Source organism: Sebastes fasciatus, chromosome 1 (genome assembly GCF_043250625.1).
Source record: "Sebastes fasciatus isolate fSebFas1 chromosome 1, fSebFas1.pri, whole genome shotgun sequence".
Classification (NCBI taxonomy): domain Eukaryota; kingdom Metazoa; phylum Chordata; class Actinopteri; order Perciformes; family Sebastidae; genus Sebastes; species Sebastes fasciatus.
This window is the reverse complement of record NC_133795.1, coordinates 39141030-39161980: the sequence shown is the minus strand read 5'-3', so window position 1 is coordinate 39161980 and position 20951 is coordinate 39141030. Positions and strand designations below refer to the sequence as shown.

General features: G+C 42.4%; 1 protein-coding gene across 3 annotated transcripts in view; it reads left to right on the top strand.

The window, feature by feature from the left end:
- The window catches only part of LOC141775169 (receptor-type tyrosine-protein phosphatase gamma-like), a 457885-nt gene that overhangs the window by 277765 nt on the left and 159169 nt on the right, over positions 1 to 20951 (top strand). For all 3 annotated transcript variants that reach the window (XM_074648278.1, XM_074648289.1, XM_074648268.1), the window contains exon 3: positions 13202 to 13384. In XM_074648278.1, the coding sequence (XP_074504379.1) occupies positions 13202 to 13384 (183 nt within the window). The remainder of the gene's footprint in view (positions 1 to 13201; positions 13385 to 20951) is intronic.

The following is a 20951-nucleotide window of genomic DNA, read 5'->3' as shown; positions in this document are numbered from 1 at the left end:
CGTGTGTCGCCTCACTGTTTTGACCGATGCTCGTTCATGTCTATTTAGAGCGAGCACCAGCGCAAGCAACAGGAAGCTGACTTTTGTTGACTTAACGGCCACAGGTGTTGCTTTTAACAAGCAATTTCTGATTCTTACAGTAAGTTTTGGGTGTATACGACTAATTAATGTCACCTCTAGGCGTGTTTCTCATCCCTCTGTGATCTGCAAGCCCCAGAAATTGCCCGGGTGTTTATTATATCACATTATATATAATGACATTAAATCTAATGTTATTATTAGTGCAACAGACGGTTCCCAGTTCTGACCTCACGTCCAGGGTTTCTGTTGTTGTCACGTAGAGCTTTTAGCTGCAATAATTGGCCATTTATGTAAAACAAGCTGTAAACACAATACTGACATAATATCATGTTGAACATTGTTTGTGAAGAACAACATTACCAACCCGTTGGAGTGGTGTTTGTGTCCTTCTGACAATTAGTCAACTGACAACATTTTTGGGAATTTAGGAGAAATGTACAGCCGCAAACAGACAAAGTAGTAAAATAAATGTTTACTTTCCTCTAGTCTGAAAGAAGACGTGTTATGGAAGCAAAGCAGCCCAAAATCTCAGATTTGACCAGTGCATGAAAAACAATGTTTTAGTCTGCAGTGTCTCACTACAGTATGAACACAAACATCCACTATGGTGGAGTGTTGGTGTTTTTTTTTTAGACAACCATATTACTTTGTTTTGAGGCAAAGTGGCAAATTTGGTTCTTAACTTGCCATTTCGGGGACTTTCATAATATTGAATTTATTTTTATTTGATTGGACCCATTCCGAGATCAGGGATGTCACGAAAACCGATACTTTGGTACCAAGTCGATGCCAAAATTCTAAAAACGTGACGGTACTCTTTATCTTCCGTACCGAAGGTACCGTACGATGCCTGTAATCAGGGTCCCAAATACGGGTTTACAGTATTTACCGTTTGGCGAGTAACTCTCTGAAGGCTTCTGTCCTCTGCTCTCTGTGTGTGTCGGAGTTTGACTCACACAACAGCACCATCCAGATGTTGGGTTTATTTACTTTTTCAGAGATCCTTTATTGATTTTGTTTGAGAAGAGGACTCACCCGTGGGGGAAAAAACTGAACTGAATATCTGAATCTTTTGTTGTTTATTTCTAAATCTAAATATAACATAAATCAATATTTAATGGTCTAATGGTCCGTCACCATGTCAGTGAATTTAAACTACTGCTTGCAATCTGAGGATATATAGAGAGGGTGTGTGTGTGCGTGTACAGCCTCTGCTGTTTTCTTTGAGCTATACCTGAGGAATAAAGTCTCATCATTTTCCTTTTTTTTTATTACCCTGGTATCGAATTGGGTATCAAGAATCGTGGAAATTCACTGGTATCGGTATCGACTACTAGATTTCTGGTATCATGACATCCCTATCCAAGATTGTAACGCTGTGATGTGAGTCTCGGTCTAACTGTGTGTGCTTGAGATCTAGTCTCAGATAAATACTGCGTGCGTGCGTGCGTGCGTGCGTGCGTGCGTGCGTGCGTGCGTGCGTGCGTGCGTGCGTGCGTGCGTGCGTGCGTGCGTGCGTGCGTGCGTGCGTGTGTGTGACAGAGAGACATCGGGACAGCTGTGAAATGGACTGTGACAGTGGCTTCAACCAGACTTACTGACTGCCCATGGCAAGCCAGGAGCCCCAGTGGCCTTCTGTCAACACACTCTCTCTTCCTCCCTATCTATCTCTGTCATGTTGTTTCACTCAGTCCACACACACACACACACACACACACACACACACACACTGAGTTTTACTTATCTAATTAAGGCTGAGTGCCATTTCAGCTTCTTCAGACTGCATTTTTCCACCCACGTTCGCCGCCCACTCCGGCCAGCTTCTTCCCATCGGTCACAAAGCGGAATGGATGGCTCTTGTGTTTCAAGGTGACGGGAGTCAGAACCCATGTATGAGAGCCTCTATATCCAGCACTCACATCCACAGGAGGCTATGTTTGCTCCCTGAGATCAATTAACCATTCATGTTTTGTGGTTATTTGTTTCATATTCACAAGCTTCTTGATTTCATTTAGAAGATTTCATAATATTTTCACACCTGACATTCCTTTCCGTCTGCTCGTTGGCTACACTTAGTACAATTGTTATTTATGCTTTATTTATTCTTTTTTAAAATATGTTTTCATTCAAGGTTTCTTTGCAGTTTCCCTCTGGAATGACATAAAAAAACAAAACTAAACAATGTGTTCATGAGGAACTCATGAATAATTTCCGATCAGGTGTTGAACGGTACCGAGGACTGATCTCCAAAAGCCTTGTGATTTGGGTGTGTTGTTATTTCCCTGACACTTGTGTGGCGCTGATCATGCCTTATTATCCCCCCCCCCTGCTCCTCTCTCATGTGTTGATGATGGAGCTCAGTAATTGGTCGCGCTGAGTGACACCCGACGTCTCGGAGGAGATAATGAGTCAGCCATTTTGAGTAATGCTGACAGACACTTTGAGCTGTTAACACAATTAACTGCTGCACTGGGCAGATCACTGGGTGAATGTATTAGCAGGCGGATTCCAGATTACACATTAATAAATATTAATCACCAACTGATTACCGATTGAAAGAGAAGATCATAAAAGGAGTTTTTGGTAAACTCTGGGTGTATTTTTTGATCTAGTTTTTTGAGACATCACAAAGATAAAGACATATAGCAGAAAACACATCCTATTTCTTTTCTTTTCGGTGTCAGCTTGTTGTGACGTACGCTCACACAATGCTGCGGCTTAATGGATTCGGGAACAAAGCATTGAGACATATGTCCTGTAATAATGTAAGGTAATGGGATGACTCCAGTCACCTTGTTCAGGGAGCTTAATGCACCTGCACGTCCTCCCTCCTTTATCACGCCTGTCTTCAGTCCTCAGTGGAACTGGGCGAGCTATAATGGTGTTTTTTTTACTGATTGATTTCCGTCCGGTGCAGATCATTATTCCTCATCATTTGTGCTTTCAAATTTGTTTGTGTTATTTTCTTACCCACCCAACTCTTCCTGTTTAGCATCATTATTTACACACAACTAATGTTACCTTATAAAGCCAGATCAGAGGAGATATGTGTTCATTTACCCAAAAATACATTGTGAAAAATTGTGCGATGTGCAGACCAGGGTTATTATAGTAAATTAAACTGAAATGAAAACGAAAATAAGTTGGGAAAAATATTGTTAGTAAACTGAAACTAAATTATAACTGTATCTTTTTAGAAAAACAAGCAAGTGGCAGTTCGCGGGTTCAAGCCTTTTTTTCCGCAATAGAACGAAGCAGCTCAATTGCTACTCTGAAAGCCACAAGCAGCAACGAGCGGGTTTCAGGATTCACAAAATCACTTCAGTTCGTTTAATTCTGTCTAAAGAAGGAGTGATTACACACTTAAAGTCCCGCCAGTCGTATTTATTGGGAAACAATTTTTGTTTCATGTTTCATCAGCTTAACAAAAATATCCAGCAAGTTTGATGATTGAACTGTCATTGATCAATGGCCAAATTTACACCAGGCCCATGAACGTTTTGAAGCGATGGCGCCCCCTATTGAGCGATTTCAATATAATTTTACACACGTGGTTCAATATTGTTATGAAACATAGCCTGTGGGATTTGTAATGATTGGACAAACAGTTTCTGATTTATTGTCTGATTTGTGTTAAGCCACGCCCATTCTTTGCATTTGTAGCCCATGATGTGTTCAAATGTATTCTCATAAAATTAAGTTTTTGGCAAGAAACTTGAATAAATCCAGTTGTTTGAAGGAGATGTTTTCACAGTAATATAAAATGGATATTAGAGAAGGAATTATGACAGATTATAATACATCAATAAAACTACTGAGGCCAATATTTAAATAAAAATACAATCTTTTATTTCCTAATTGACGTCAGATTTCATTCCATATTCTCAAGAGTTTCATTCAATATATTCACGATTTCATTCAATATTCTCAAATTTCACATTATATATATAATAATTTCCTAGACGGCATGTCATAATATATATATATATATATATATATATTATATATTTATTTATTTATTTATGCTAGTTATGTTGTTAGAGTTGATACCTTACGTCGGTACGTTATCATTTCAATACAAACCATGATGTTTTGTTGCCTAAACCTAACCAGTCATTTCACAATGTTAACCACGTGGTATTATGCGTTTCGGCAGGTTTGATACGAGGCTAATATGAAACATATCTATGAAAAATATTTCTGGTTCTAAAACCTCCACATTCAACACATCCGTGGTTGGCAGAAACTTCCAATGGCAAAACAAATTTCAGCCGACTGCGTTGACCTTCGCCATCTGAATTGTCCCGGGATAGTAAGCAAACAGAGTAATAACAGCGAGCCTATGAATGGGTCTAATCATTTAGAAACTCTGAAAAAGGATTGAAATCCGCTGACAGGACTGATGGCTCTCTACTGACCACTCCAATCGGAGAGATGGCCGTCCAGCTGAACACGAGCAGAAGCAGACGATAAAGGGAAGTGCTGCCACGGTGAGGAAAGCCGACATTAGCCCAGATTAACTGTCCGTTCAGGTAAACAAAGAGAGACAGGAGGGGGGAGGGGACGACATTGTTCTCTCATCTGAGATTCCTGTTGCTTTTGTGCAACTTCCATCACGGATTGTCAGCAACTCTCAGGAGAGAGAGCCCACTCTACATCTCCTTCAATTATTTACTTTGTAAATACACCTGGCTGCCGTTTCTGACCTTTGAGGGAGTTTGAGGCTTTCAGTCAATTAAGAGCCATTTTTGAAGCAGATGCTGTGCGAGCGACCTCGCTCACTTCTCACTCAAAAAGCCTGCCACGATTCCAATTTGCAGCATAAACAAACCCGAGACTACACGGAAACTGTATGCCTAAAGATCACAATTATGGACTGCAAGCCTCTAAAGACAAAAGCTATTTTTTACACAAAGGCAAGAAAAACACCTTTGGGAGAAATTTGCCGTCAGAAGAAATCTGACAAACTCGAGGATAACAATGAAATCAAGGTGTGCCTAATGAGACGAAGGACAGAAGAGAGGATGGGGGGGGGGAAGAATAACAGAGAGCGATGTTTCACGGACATTCATGTTCTGTCCAGGAAAATGAGACGCGTTCTTGCCATATGTCCATCTCCTACAATTAACCGCTCGCGTTAGAAGAGGTCTCCTCGAGCGTGGAAAACAACGAAGGCAGAGAGCGATGGAGAGCGGTGTGCTGTGTTTCTTTTTCTCAATTTGGCAGGCGGCTTCCTCTCGGCAGGCACGGAGAGATCTTCTCTCTCCTGCACTGATTCTATCAGGATTAGTGAGGAAATGGCAGAAATCAATGCACTGAGGAATTGGCCTGTGTGTCGAGGACGCCCGGATTTGCAGTAGAAGAACCAATCCAGTGAGGACGGGGGGTATTAGTTGTAATCTGTGGACGCAGTCGGCGCGAGACTCCCCATAACCCCCCTAACCCTGCTTTCAAATCCTCACCTGGAATGAAAACACACTACAGTGTTGTCCACTCTAGACTCTACAGGGCGAGAAGTTAGAGCTGTATAATCTATGGGGGCTTCGTGTCAGTAAGGAATTAGCTGCCCACCTCTCTGTCTTCTTACATTTGAGAGAATGAAGAATTTACAATTTGCATTAAAGGTCCCATATTGTAAAAAGTGAGATTTTCATGTCTTTTATATTTTAAAGCAGGTTTAATTGCTTAATAAATACTGTGAAAGTATCAATACGCTAAATCCACGGAGAAATACACACAGCTCGTATTCAGAAACTGTGCGTTTGAAACAAGCCGTGAGGATTTCTGTCCATTTGTGATGTCACAAATCTACAATATTTAGACCATTTCACAGATTTAAACATAAACATACTAACTGTGTCCCAGTTTATTTCCTGTTGCAGTGTATATGAATGACATCAACTGACAGGATGTAAACATGGACCCGAGCTGTTTCTTAGCAACGCAATTCCGTTGAAATGTGCTAAAACGGAGCGTTTCAGACAGAGCGTGAATACAGATATATTAAGGCAGAGAGTATGATAAAAAATAATGTGTTGTTTGAACATTAAAGCATGTAAACATGTTCTAGTAGAAACCCAAAATACAAGTATGAACCTGTAAGCATGATATGTTCCCTTTAAAGCCTCTATACATTCCATTACTGTTTCCTTTTTCACAACAGGATGAAGGTAGAAATGGTGCATGTTAGTGGCTTCAACTATAAATGGCTGACATAAGCACAGGTCATTTCATGCAGGATTATTAACAGCAATTAAAAAAAAAAAAAAAAATCATTGTAGACTCACAGTTTGTCAAGGTCCTATATGTGTTATGTTATTAACACGTAGAAAATAAGGCTGTGGTTTTCAGAGTGACACGTCCCCAAAAATGCCCGGGCTGTGTTCGAACACGCACGCTAACATTCTGCATACTGCACTCTCAATCAGTTTGTACTGCATACTGCATACTAAATGAACGATTAAATATATTACCAGCAGACTGTTCACACTGAAGTAATAATAAGCTCGTTGGAGATGAACTGCACCTCCTAACACTACCTATAATGCTCCATTTGATATCATATTTAATATGAATAGTATGTTAGTATCGTGATTTTCAACACAAGTTCCAGTTTCTTGTCCGTGCTACCGCAAAATATCTTAGCATCTTCATATGCTCAATTTTTTGCCTCATAACAAATAACATCCTGGCATTTCAAGCATATTTACATAGACTGAAATCTCCTGATCCCCATGTTAATCCATGGAAAAGTGTTCACCTTGGTTTTGAACACACTAAGATACAAGGTAGTAGTGTTTACTTTATGTACTTACTCAATAATCTTCATCCTCTGTGGGAAAGAGAAGTCCACAGTGAGCTCCCTCCACTCTTCCCTATATCCTTGGCAACATTTTGAGCCTCAACTCTTGGCGAACCTGGAAGATGTAAAACGAGGTCATCTTTCGTCGTGCCTGGAGAGGCCTATCACAGTCATCTTTGCTTTATGTCAGTGATGGTGTTTTTGCTTTTGTTTTGTTTTTTCTGTTTAAATCCCAGTTGGTGATCTTGTTACGTAAGAGGAGGCCCCATAGTTTTCTCAGGGATCCAATGGTGGAATGAAGTCCTTAATCATATCAGATTTTGATTTCAGCATGTAAACTAGAATGGCACTCGGAGAGGGCAGACCTCCCCCCCTCTCCGTTCAGCTTGCGCCATCATCCACGTGTATTTTTTTTTATGTTGAGATCAGCTGTACGTAGCGGAGCATCGTAAAACACTTCATTCAAACTGGACAGAAACAAAATAAAACAAACGTAAGTCGTCGTCTTTACTCTTTCCAACAATCACCAAGTGTGCTTTGCTCGAACGCAACTGTAATTTCACAGAGTTTAATGTGAAAGAACGCAGAATCTACAGTTGTCCCCCCCCACCCTCTCTCTGTCTCTCTCGCTGAAGGAAAGAGGCGGGGTCATGCGCCATCAACGCTTCATCAGTTACACTGCCCATGTGTTATACCCTGTGGTCTTAATGCTCAGGCTGATCAGAATCCTTAAAAAAAAATCATGAATCCGGATCATGATCCAGATCGCCACCAAAATCGAATGGATTGTTCATTGTGCCACACCCTACCACTCCAAAAGATTTCATTTAAATCAATGGCAGACTTTTGGAGTAATCCTGCTAACAGACAAACCAACAAACCAACAAACCAACGCCAGTGAAAACATAACCTCCTACCTAGGCTTTCAGCCTTGGCGGAGGTAATAAGACATTTTCAGTTGTTGAAAAGTATTTGTTCACCTTTGATGGGTGCTAAGCTTTCAGTTCCCTTTGCTTCCTCTTTGTGTTAAGGCCGGCTAAACACATTTAAAGCCTGACCTATTTCTGTAGGCCTATACCGGATACACAGATATCAATCCTCCCATCTGATTCTGGGTAAGACAGAAAACAGGCATGTTTCCTGATGTGTTCCTTTAACACATGACAACAGAAGTAACTTAATCATATAGTCATTTTTACAAACTTGGTTTCTGAGTCCTAACAGAGCTGGGCTTTTTAAGCAGAATTTGATAATTCATGGTCTTGCAAGACTATAATGGACGAAGCATTGTGGGCTCCCGGTTGTGCCAAAGATAAACCACCAGTCTCAACAATCTCATAACACGTGCAGCTCGTGAAGGAGCATAATGGAAACTTCAAGAGGGAAGTAGATTTCTAGGTTCAGCGCCCTTTTCTTGAGTTCGCCTATTCAGCACACAGCTTCTTAGCCATTAGCCAGGTGTGTGATTGAGGTTAGCGCTCTAGCAGTCATGCTAGTCTCTTCTTCCCTTCCCTCCTTTACCTTTGCACTCCCCCATACTGCTGCTTTCAGCACAAATTAGCCGTATTAAGGCAGTGACTAATCGCCTCACGTTTTCCCTTCCGCTGCATTTGCCGGACCGGGCTGCGGCTGTCTGGATCCATAGGTAACGCTAGCCTTATACGAAAGCCAGACCACCTCAATCAATAGCTGCCCCCCGGGCAAGGACGGGAGATGGAGAAGGAGGGGAGGGAGAACAGGATGCCGCCTAATTCAATGAAGTAGACATTACCCGGTGCTCGCAACGCGCCAGGGCATGAGTAATCATAGACAAATTCATTTTGGAGCCCAGGAGCCCAGTATTGCTTTCAATTAAGGGCAGAGTTGGGGTGCATATAGTGGGAGCTAGTGTTAGGGAGGGAGGCACAGAGAGGGGAGAGATTCAGACTAAGCACGGATCAGTTTTCTGTTGACATTACCAATTTGTAGCCGAGGTCTTCTTCGGGCGTTTAGCACGGATGCAGCATTCGGTGTAATGCTCGACTAATCAGTTCACTAAATACAGACAATGATCCATACACAAGAGGCTCACTGTTGTTGTTGTTTTCCAACTAACGGAGAATAAGTACATTATGGGATGCTGCTGATGGAGTGGATTGAAAACTGAAAGAGAAAAGTACAAAGACTGGGAAACTCACGAAGGGTGACTGTAGTCAAAGTGAGTCACCGTAGATGCATTACATTACTTTGAGGACGTATCTTTATGTAATCACTGGTATCATAGTCCTAAAGACAAACGGATATCTACTCTACATCTACGGAGAGACGAGTTCCCAGAACACCTTGTGTTTATTCAGACGTGCCGGAGGGAAACGTGTCCTGATGTGTGTGATTGCTGTGAGCTGTTGAGCTGCATGTTTTCTTTCTGCAACTCTTTGAAAGGAGTTTGACGCTGAGAGTCAATGATAAATTGACTTTAATGTATTTTTTAACTGAAAGGAAGGTTATGGAAGTTCTCACTAGGGGTGGAACGGTTCACAAAATTCACGTTTCGGTTCATATCACGGTTTTTGGGGTCACGGTTTTTGGTTCGGTTCGGTACATTTATGTTACAGCGAGGAGGTCGTGTTCTGATTTCAACATGCTTTTCATTTATTTCGCAAAAATAAGATAGCAAATGTTTGCCTTGACAAAAGTATGGCTTACATAAGGAACATAAACTCTTCTTCATTGTCAAATCTTAATTGAAAGAATAGGTCTTAGGTCTACAGTAATTAGTGCAAACAAAAAATGCAGCTTTGTTATTTTCATAGAAATATGATGTAATTATAGACTCAGGCCATCAACATAAATTGAAGCATAAGCTCAATCAGAACAATACAAAAAAAAAAGAAAAACAGCATTACATATGTCTCAATACCCTGATTATCAGCTCTTTATTGAAAGATTAGTTTTTCCACTCAAAAAGTGCAGTATTTGGAAAACGGTTGGTTTTATGCCACTTTTTCCCCCTCATTTTCATGGTAACGCTAAATCCGTAATGCTCCCATACAGCAGAGCCAAACGATGCTGGTGGATCCTCTAACTGGACTTTATCATGTCTACTCGCCATTTCCTAAACTGACTGACAGCCGCACTCGCCACTTCATCCGTGAAGGGGGCTGGGTCACGCTTCATCAACACATGCGCAGTAAAATCTGCTCTGCACTCGCCGAAATTGAGCCAATAGCAACACACGACCGCAGCTTCAGTTACACTGCGCATGTGTTAAACCCCGTACCTCAAGACCCAGGTCCGCCCGTGTCCCAGCCTCCTTCCATAGTCCTTGATTTCTAGTGTGACAATAAACGGGAGCCAAACTCTACATGGAAAAAATCCACAATCGTCCTCATAACTTATTTCAAATGAACCGAACAATTCATACACGACCCGAACCGTGACTAGCGAACCGAACGGTTCAGATTTTTTACCTGAACCGTTCCATCCCTAGTTCTTACTATAAGCAGAAACATGTTTGACAAACACCTGGTAGGAGTCCTAGTGCTACACATAATGGCCGTGTTACAGATGCAATGGCAGCGAAGGATTTAGCTGCACTTTTTATACCTCGTGCACGACTCATCATTTTGAGCGTATGAATGCCTTACAGAGTGTTTTGAAACTGAACCACAGTACAGACTTAATGGAAGTGTTACTAAAGTGCTAAAATTCAAAGTGTGCATTCTGTCGTAATCAGCTTACTGTCAATCAGTTTCTAAATACCTTAAAGTGTCAGATAAAAGCCAGTCTCCATTTATATTTAAATGACAGGAGCAAAGCAACGTACTGCTGTGGACGGGGGCAGCGGCAAAACGGATTTTAGACACCTAAAAATATCAATTTAAGAGGTGAAAGAGATGGAACGCATCAGCTGAAAACAATCCAATCGTACACGTCGTCTCTCAAATCTAACTCCAGTCTCACATCTCAAGTTGCTAATTGGAATGTAAACGATCAGCGGTGCGCAGAAAAGGAAGTTTTGGCCGCAGATATCCTCTGGCGACACCAGAACTCCAGAAATATGGCGTATCTGTCATCAGACTGATAGCCGATGGGTTCCGAGATCGGGTGCTAGAGGGTTAATCTCTGCCAAAGATACACATTCACATGCACTCATGACACTTATGGTCTCACATGTATGGGAATAAATATGCCAGTGTTTCCATGGCAATGACCTCATCTGCCCTTCTCCCATCTCCCTGCATATCTATGCAGCTGTTCTTCCACTTTTATCATTTTCCTCTTTCACCCTCAAAGATTTTGTGATTTTTCCATCGTACAACATCCAGTACATCCAACAAGGGTTAGGCTTTCATAAAAAAGCGTTTGCACGCCTCCGTTAAGATCCCAGAGAACGCAGTCACCCAGTTGTCGTCAAGACATTCACGTTTATAGATGTACACTTGGACTGATATTCATGATGTTTCAGTGAGAGAATAAAAAGTGAGTGGGATGTAAGAGATGGCATTCATGCATGCAGTCCTATAAAAATGCTAAACAAACAAGAGACGCACACACCTCCACCAACGCCGGACAGTTCTCCAGCGCTCTTTGTTTATCAGTAAATGAAGCAGTGATGGGGGCTGCATCTTTTCAAGTTGCTTTTGGATTTGATTTCCTGAGGAAATGGCATTAGACTTTCTCACAAAATAGCAATTGACTGCTTTTCTGCTCAACGGAAGTCTCTAATGCCAGACTCTCCCACCAGCTCTGTGTGGCTGAAAACATGTTAATGTATCAACAGATCTCTGGAATCTAATCAACTGATCCTCCCTTAACCTCCTTCCAACTTCCCAGATATGGAGTGTTTGTTTTTAGTGATGGTTATGACCAGTGATATATGAATTATGGCCTTGAGTCATCACCAAACATGTAAATACAAGATTAAAAAGATACTAAAGCTTAAAGGGAGTCTGTTTGCGAGAATATACTCTAAAATAGACCTGCTTCCTCCAGTCGTTTCAGTGACAGCGCCACACGACTGAGAAAAGCTTGACTTTTTAAACGGATGTGATACAAAATGTATCGATGATATGATGGTGTGATTCACATAGTGAAACCTCAAAGAGCAATGGGAAGAAGTACATCAGTGTTCTAAACAGACATTAACAAATAGAAACGGGGCATCCGACAAAAGTTCAGTCACGCTCTGCAGCACTGCGTTGCTCGCGGCCAGTTAGAACACTCCAATAGAAAACAATGCAATCAAACTGAGTTTGCCATTGCGTCGGCCCATTTGACCACAGAGATGAGAGTGACGGCCGGCTCGACCGCACGTTACCGCAATGCGACAACGTTTCCTGTCCGTGACGGAGTTAGCATGCAGCTTTAGCCGTGATGTCTAGCTCTGCTTTTCCTGTCAATGTGTGAAACCCAAAGTGTTTCTATACTTTACTGGATGTGTAGTGTTTACCACGCTGGATTTAATACTTTCTCTTTTCGGCTCACTGCGGTTTGTTTTAGTTGACGGACACGAAACGGATATGACGTCACTGACAGTACCGGCGAGTCCCGTGACTGAACACTTGACACGACAAAATAAGTCAGCGTTGCTTTTAGTTTCACACAGGACACGAACAGCGGTCTCCTTGTTGTAAGTCTTGTGTTTGTTTGAATTTGTTGTGTCCAGGGTTGGGGTGGGGTTTGGGGGGGGCCTCTGATAACATCAAGCCCCAGTAGCTCCAGCCCTGCTCTTTGAGGTGTTAAAGCACGGCCCTGTGGCCTTCCCTCTCACTATCTTTCTCTCACAGCCTCTGAAAAAAAAAGTCCCTCTAATGCTCTGGTCTCGGGCTTTCACTCTGTGGACGTTTACTGTCAAAGGGTGTAGAGACACATACACACACATTGGCTTCCTATGTCTGTCTCAGTAACGTTGTGATTGACTACATCGCTGTGTCAATGCAGACGGGTTGTCTGAGGAGACGTCGAGAAGGAGGTCAGCAGTGCAAAACCAAATGTAGAATTCATTTCATGTATAAGATGTCAGAAATGGCAGCAGGGGAAGACATCATGCCCTCATAATAATGACATTTTTTGAAATTCTCTATTTACCACATGAATGAAAATGTTTTGCTTTTGCAGCATCTGCCTCTGTTTGGGGCTCATTCTGTGAGCAATCCTTCATTGGAGTTCAGATGACTTGGCAATGCACACTGTCAGCCGGTTTCAGAGACAGAGACATGAGATGGTTCTGAAATGTCATTTTTTTTCTCTGATGTGTCCTTCTAAAGCCTCAATTTCAACATCAAAATGTATCCTTCTATAGTGATGAGACCTCGTTGCATTTCTTGTCTTCCTCAGGTATATACGGGCCAGATGAAGGCTGGTCATCAGCCTACCCAGCATGCAGAGAGAGAAACCAGTCACCAGTCAACATAGTGGACCAGGATACCAAAGTGTCCACAGAGTATCAGGAACTGACGCTGGAGGGCTTTGATAGCGAATCCTCTAATAAGACGTCGATGAAGAACACCGGCAAAACAGGTAGAGTAAAGCCAACACAGGACTGATAGCTTCTCAACTTACGTGGAGCTTTTTTTCTACGACACTCACACTGACTGAAATGTTTGAAGTAGAAAAATGAAAGCGTCAGCAGGACGGGCGTTATCAGTGAAAACCGCTGTCTGAGTGCTGTGCAGTGTGGCAGCAATCAGCTAGCCAGTGGGACACACACGGCTACATTCACATAATGGGAATCAAATGAAATACTCTATTGGTATTGGTATCGCTTTAAAGGTACGGGCATGGCTGTAGCCAGCTATGAGGTCACAGAGGTCCGGACCTCGGTAAATATCTCTCTGCATCGGAGTGACGTAAAGCTTGAAAGTGACAGCTATCGTCAGACAGCTGTCCGTGGCGGTGGAGATGTGTCTGGGGAGGTGACTGGAGAAGGCAGACAGTCGGCGCCGTGTCTCCAGTGACAGCACAGTCACTGCAGAAATGTTACACACACACACACTGTATGAAAACTACAATCGTACTTGGGGATATATGCACTTGAGATATTACTGAAAATTATTGGCGCTCTGATGTTATCTTTGATTTCTACAACCACTAATGATAATTTCATCAGCTGCGGAGCAATCCAAGCTCTTTTTCCCTAAACTTTGTCTCATCCAGAGACCCAAACGAGGTTCTGCGTCTGTCAGACGGTCTGAAGGGAATACTACTACCAGCAGATCGACACCGCCACGCACAGCAGGTTATAGGGCAGGTCAATTCACCTCTTGAAATATTATGACTCTATTCTTATTGAATTGTGACTTTACTCTCGTCATATTAACAACTTCATTCTGAAATCTCAGAGAACACATACAGTATGTAAGAAATGTTTTGAATGTGCAGAAAGTTTTGAATATGAGCAGAAATCTTCCTGAAACATGAGCTATTATATGAGTTATTAAAATTCAGCGGTTTATGAATGAATTCAAATGGATTGATGTCAGCTAATATTGACATTAACAAGTGCCACATGCACATTTAAAGAGGCTACTTTTAATAATTGACTCAGCAGAGATAACATTAAATGAGAGAAAGTGAGCCTCATAACTTTAACTTTATATTAAGATTAACAAAAAAAATTTCTGCACCTCATTAATTTCCAAATCCTGGCTAAGGCCCTGGGTACTGGTATTTGTACCCAGTAGCCCTACTGTTATGGTTCTGTTTAGGCAACTCAAAGCGCTTTGTTACGTTAGTGGTCTTGGTCAATGTGAGTGACCATGATCTTTCACTAACCTTAACCAAGGTTAGTGATCACAGTCCTGTGCTTTGTACACCAGACCATCCACCCAGACCATCTCCCTACGACGCCAGACGGTGTCAGTGTATAACAACGTGACACTTCCTGGAGTGTAAAAAATGTTGCCAGTGCAGCAATTACATTTACTCAAAGGGACTGTTTGTAACTTCTTACACGTATAAATCATTGCGGTCGGTGTCCCGTGCACGCTCACGTGTGGCTACGCTGTTCCAACACAAACTACACGGAAAGCACCGAAATCGCAAAGTTATATCTAGTGAAGCCCGTCTTGCAAAACAGTGTCAACTCTTCCTGCTCCAGCACCCCGACCGCAGTCAGAAGACACAGGGGAGACCTTAGCTTTGGTCTCCAGGGCCGGAGTCTCTGCTCCTCTGCCTGCTCGCCTTCACTCACACAACGCGCTTGTTCTCTCTCGCTCCACCTCTCACGTGCATGTGCGCACACTCCACACTGCAGAAGAGTTAGTTTAGCTCTGAGAATATCTAGTGAATGTACAGTGGAAGTTTGTGCAGAAATAAATGCTGCAGCTCCTCCAGACCAACAGAGGTTTCCCGTGTCTTGTTTCCTGCTGCTGAGTGAAATGACGGGGCTCCGGAGCGAGTAACGTTATCGTCTCCGACCAAAACTCCGGTGTCTCCCCTGTTCCTTCTGACCACGGTCGGGAGGCTGAAGCAGGAAAAGTCATCTGGTCAGCTAGCTTTACTGCCAAGCAGGTGAAATATAGAGTGATATTGTGGTTTGAGCTGACGTGTGTCGCCTCACTGTGTTGAGCGATGCTCGTTCATGTCTATGTAGAGAGAGCACAAGCAACAGGACGCTGACTTTTGTTGACTTAGCGGTCACAGGTGTCGCTGTTAACAAGCAATTTCTGATTCTTACATAGAGCCCCTTTAATGTTGCACTGCTCATTTGTCTTGCATCATGTTCCCAGATCTCAGCAGTTACAGTAGTAGTAACTAGTAGTAGTTTCAGTAGTCAGAAACTCCAAAACGAGCAGTCAGACTCATGTTCCTCAGAGGACTGCTGCCAGTCTGTAACGACATAATGTTTGTAGCCACATAATGCCGTGGCACACCACGGCGCAGAGAGAATGAAAAGCCGAAGTGTGACACCTCTAATAATCCCAGCTCATATTGGCAGGTGTCTGCATGTCAAACATCTGTTGCATCACTTTCCCCGCACGTGATTATAAAACGAGACAGGTGCAATATGCAGCGAGTCATTTATGATGAAGATTACACGTCCCATTTTCATTCAGACAAGCTGCATCCGTATTAGTACAAGTGCCGTGGCAGGTGTCACCGCCTGTAGGATTCAGCAGCGGGGCCATCTGCATTCGACTCTCTTGGCATCTCGAGGACCCTCCTTGTCAGCCACAGGTATTTTTCACAATTCCAGGTTGTCACTAAGATGGATGATCCTTTCCCACAGTGGAGAAATGGAGTTGAAAGGCTTTTGAGAGGCAGAGGCCACAGGTGGTTGGCTTCACTGTTGACAGCACTCTGAGTGCTGCCCAGAGCACAGCTGTGTGTTCAGCACAATGACGCTTTATACCCCAATATTTGCTCAATCAAGGACGTGTGAGCTGTATGTGATGACACATTTGAATGAATTGACAAATCGTCTGTAGGTAAACTGTAACTTCACTTAGCAGAAGTGTCTGATCCTTTCAAAGACCACATCTCAACAGCCAATATATAATATATCTAACTAATATTTGGACATGGATAAAAAAGTTTGGAAACATTAGTCAACAGAAAGTGATGAATCAGAAAAGTTTGATCCTGTGGATTGGCTACAAACAGCCCTCATAAAGTCAAGGGATCACCAAAGATGTTATATTACAGCAGCCAACACACATAGAAAGCTATGACGTTTCTTTCAGTCATGTCCTGATTTTCTTTTCTTTTTTTTCTAAAAAGTTAGTTGTGCCATTCCTGAAAGCAGTTCCTGCAAGCCTTGCAAGTCACTGCATGTTCTACAACACTGCACATATTTCAGGATAAAAGCCTCATGTTAACAAATGAAGGAATTATGTCCAGAGAAAAAATGCTTGATGGCTTTTATTTTGAAATGAAAGCAGGAAGTGTTGATTTAAAAATGAGTCTTTACTTTTGTTCATCTCCATAACATATTCTACAGATAGACATCGAAACTATAGTCATTTTGCTGGTATGATGTCAATATACAGTCAATAGATCACTTTCACTGTGTGGCAGTGTGGGTGCTCTAACCTGTTAACACGGACGCCGAAATAAAAACACAACAGGTAACACAGCCGCCACGCGCTCCTGACGCTCCAAGTGTGGATGAGGCGTTACGCACACAGCAGCGCAGCCTCTGTTTCGTGTACAGACTCCATGAAATCCATCACGGGATACATCTTGCTCTTGGTAGCCTTCAACTAACAGCTAACAACAATGACAACTCCTTTCAACACGGACACGTGGATCTACATAATCACAGAAGACATTCATTGTTGGATTTGTTAGTTTTATAAAGTCTCTAAACAGGCACTGCTGTTCCATCCTTGATTACAAAGCTTCCGAAAGGGACACAATCGGTCCCTTTCGGAATCCTCAATGGAAAGCCTGGCTAGCCTGGCTTTGTCCAAAGGTAACAAAATCAGCCTACCAGCATTTATAAAGCTCACTGATTAACATTTTACTATATGCGGTAGACTGACTATAGAGTCAAGCAGTGTGTTGGGACAGTATTCCATGAGGTACTTATAATAGTAGAATGTTAGGTTGATATTAAAGACCTGTGTCTATGTTTGGTTGCACCACGAGGACGTAAAGTTCATCGTGGGGCCTTTCTCAAGCCGGACCCCTCCCTACTCGGAGGGTCCTCCCCATTCCCACTTTGTGAGGAGTGACCTCCGTCTGTAGTCACACTCACGGCTCAACGAAGCTCCCTTCTTCAGGGTGTAGGGTGCAAATACAGCAGCAGGCTTTGCAACCAACTTCCCTCTCCCCGACGGAAACAGAAACTGTCATAACATTTTGTCACCATGGTTTCGCATCAAGCAGAAACTGTTTTGCATAATAATAATAATATGCATAAGTAACAGTGTGGTGACAGACTCATTACATTCACTCCTTTTTAATTTATTGCCAAGTAGGTTTTCACATGCAAGCAATTTGGTGTTTTGGTGCATAAACAAGAAAACAAATACAATCAAAATATATTTTTCTTTAAATATGCCTACTATTTAAAAAAATATGCACAGTGTATCTGTTTAAACTGAAAGCTTGGCAGGAATGTTCACAGATATATTCCCATTTCATCAATCAAATAGTGATGAAACTTCTCGCAAGTGGTGGTTGAAACATCTCTCAGTACAGAGGTGCATGGCTTTACAACAGAGTTTATGGTGTTAAATAACACCCTAGGATGATGGCAGCTGTTAGAAATAATAGACACGTGTAAGATGTCCTTCTTCCACCTTCGTTCAACCCGTCTGCAGCATTGCCTAAGGGCACGGGTGGTGTCATTTAGTCAGGGATCTGCTTTAGATCTGGTGGATTTGTAATGAAAAGGGGCAACATACTGACTGCACCACAAGGGAAATAAGCACCAAACGAACTGGAACAACAAACGGCTACAGAGTGGGATTACTATTTGCATTTGGGAGGAGCAACCATGCTCATTTATATGATTTTTAACTCCTTGATATAAGCTAAAAAATCCAGTATCAGCCTGGTATCTATAATAGAGACTTGTTGCCTTTACTGTACGCGGACCGATCACGCTTACTGACTGACGTGCGTAGTCACCCCCCAAAAACCCATTCTGAGCCAGGAAAAACCCTGTATAGTATTTTGAAGGTGCTAAATACAGGATTGGTAGCATTTCTATTGCGTCTGCACGGCTCTCAACATCGTGACAGCTGAGCTGTTCTGATCAGAACACGCACAGAGAGAGAGAGAGAAAGACTTCATTCTCTGCTCAGGTAGACATTACTCCTCTATATCATTACAAAGACAATAGTTGTTGATACTCTGGCAATTTTGAATGCAGGATTTCTTCTACTTGTAAAGGAGTATTTTTATTTTGAGGTATTATAAATAATTATTTTAAATACATTTATTTTATAGTACATTGTTGTACACATACAATGTTGTGATTTGAAAGAGAGAGATGATGACGCCCAAGATCATTTCATCACTTAGAAAAGGGGTGTTTGGGACAGGTGGGTTCAATCCTGCCTCATGGTCGGTCAATCTGTCCTTTCCTTCACCCTGTTGTTGTGATGCTTCTTCACTGGAAGTCACCTGCCAGCACAAATCTGCTCGGCACTGTGGACCGCATGCTGGAGCTCGTCCTTGGAGGAGTATGAGGCTAAAGAGAGCCAGAGCTTGATGGCAGACATTAAAGAAACAGACCGACACTTTGGAACATGCACCTGTTTGCTGTTCTCACACACATCAATTCAAGAGATGTGTGTGTTTAGTGCAAATGATAGGTCCAGAAGACTGGAAGCAAGGCAAACTGGCGCCTCTGTCAGAAGTGAAAAGGTACACTGTGTAACTACTCCAAAGCAGTTAGAGTAGACAAACTCTAGTGAAAAGTGAAGTGTTTGGGTTCATCCTAAAACTTTATCTAGAGTAATAATAATGGCAACTATGCCTCAAAATAGCTATAAATCTGTCCTAGTAATGATCCTAATCGCATTGTGAGCATTGAAGGTCCCATGTCATGCAAATTTTCAGGCAACAGTTTGGGTCCATGTTTACTTCCTGTCAGCTGATGTTATTTACATACACTGCAACAGGAAATAAACTGGGACGCATTTAGAATATTTACGTTTTAAACCGCGTATTGATCTATATATTGTATATTTGTGACATCACAAATGGACACAAATGAAACGGCTTGTTTCAAACGCACAATTTCTGAATACGGGCTGTGTGTATTTCTCCGTATATTGAGTGTTTTGATAGTTTAACAGTATTTATAAAGCACTTAAACCTGCTTTATAATATAAAAGACATGAAAGTCGCACTTTTTACAATACAGGACCTTTAAAGGACAGGGGAGCTGAAGAACAAAGTATCCTTCCATGCTTGCAAATTCCCTCAGCAGCCTTGTTTTCTCTACCGGTTTTGGTTCCCAATTTTCAGTGACTGATTAAGGTCACGGAGAGTGAGTAAATGTCCTGTCCACCTCCCAGTCACTGCTGAGATGTGAGACATCCGCTTGTCTGAGTGCAGGTAGCTCAATCAGGCGAGGCGGACACACCGTGCGTTGTCATCCCCTGTGGGAGTGGACCGGCGAGCTGACCTTCAGGTGGAGGATCACCAGCGCTGACACCTGCTAGCGCAAACAGCAAGATGGGAGCGGGAGACAACAGGCAGAGAAAGAGAAGACCCCATCATCATCGCAGTCAGGATGATGAAATTCCCTGACACATTTGATGCAGAGCGTCCCTGCAGGCCTTCAGCAACTCAAGCATCTCCCCCAAGGCCACACAGAAGATGATGATGATGACCACCTGCAAAGTCAGAAACACAGCAGAGCCTCATCGGAATGGATTTGGGGTTCTGCAGCGTGTAGAGAGTAGTATAAAAATGCTAACACAAACAACAGCTGCGAAAGCTTCAAGCTCTCCCCCTGCTACATAATGCATGGCGTACAGGACAAATGTCCCCTGCATTTTTTTCCACAAATTATGCATGGATTCTGCACTGTTTCTAAATGACAGATGAGCGTCTCATCTGTGGAGGGATCACCTGGTGGAGACGCTGCTGAATGCAGTGATGGAGCTGAAGGCAGGTCGGGGGGGTGGTGGATAACCCCCTACCTGCTGCAGAACAAACTCAATTCAGACACATCACAGTAGTTTTATTCACAGCTCAACTTTGACTTCTTCTTAACCTTGAGGAGATACCCTGGGTATGTTGAACTCGCCTCGTAGTACAGGCCCCAGGACATCTCTGCAGCACCACAATATTAAATTTAAAATTATGTTTTGACACACACACACACGTTTTGCCTAGGCCATATTGCAATTTCGATAATCTGATTAATTGTGCAGTCCTATTCCAAAGTCATGATTAGGTTATAGACCTTTGAGAGCAGTCTCGTCTGTATATATATATATATATATATATATATATATATATATATATATAAACTGGGGGAAAAAAGTTCGGAAACTTGTGTTTGGTGGATTATTTCTCTGTTGTTACAATGCTAATGGTCATTGTATTTTACATCGTTGGAAAGCCTGTTTATTTACCTTCACAATGATGTCCAACTTGTAAGGATCATGCATTTTTGGGA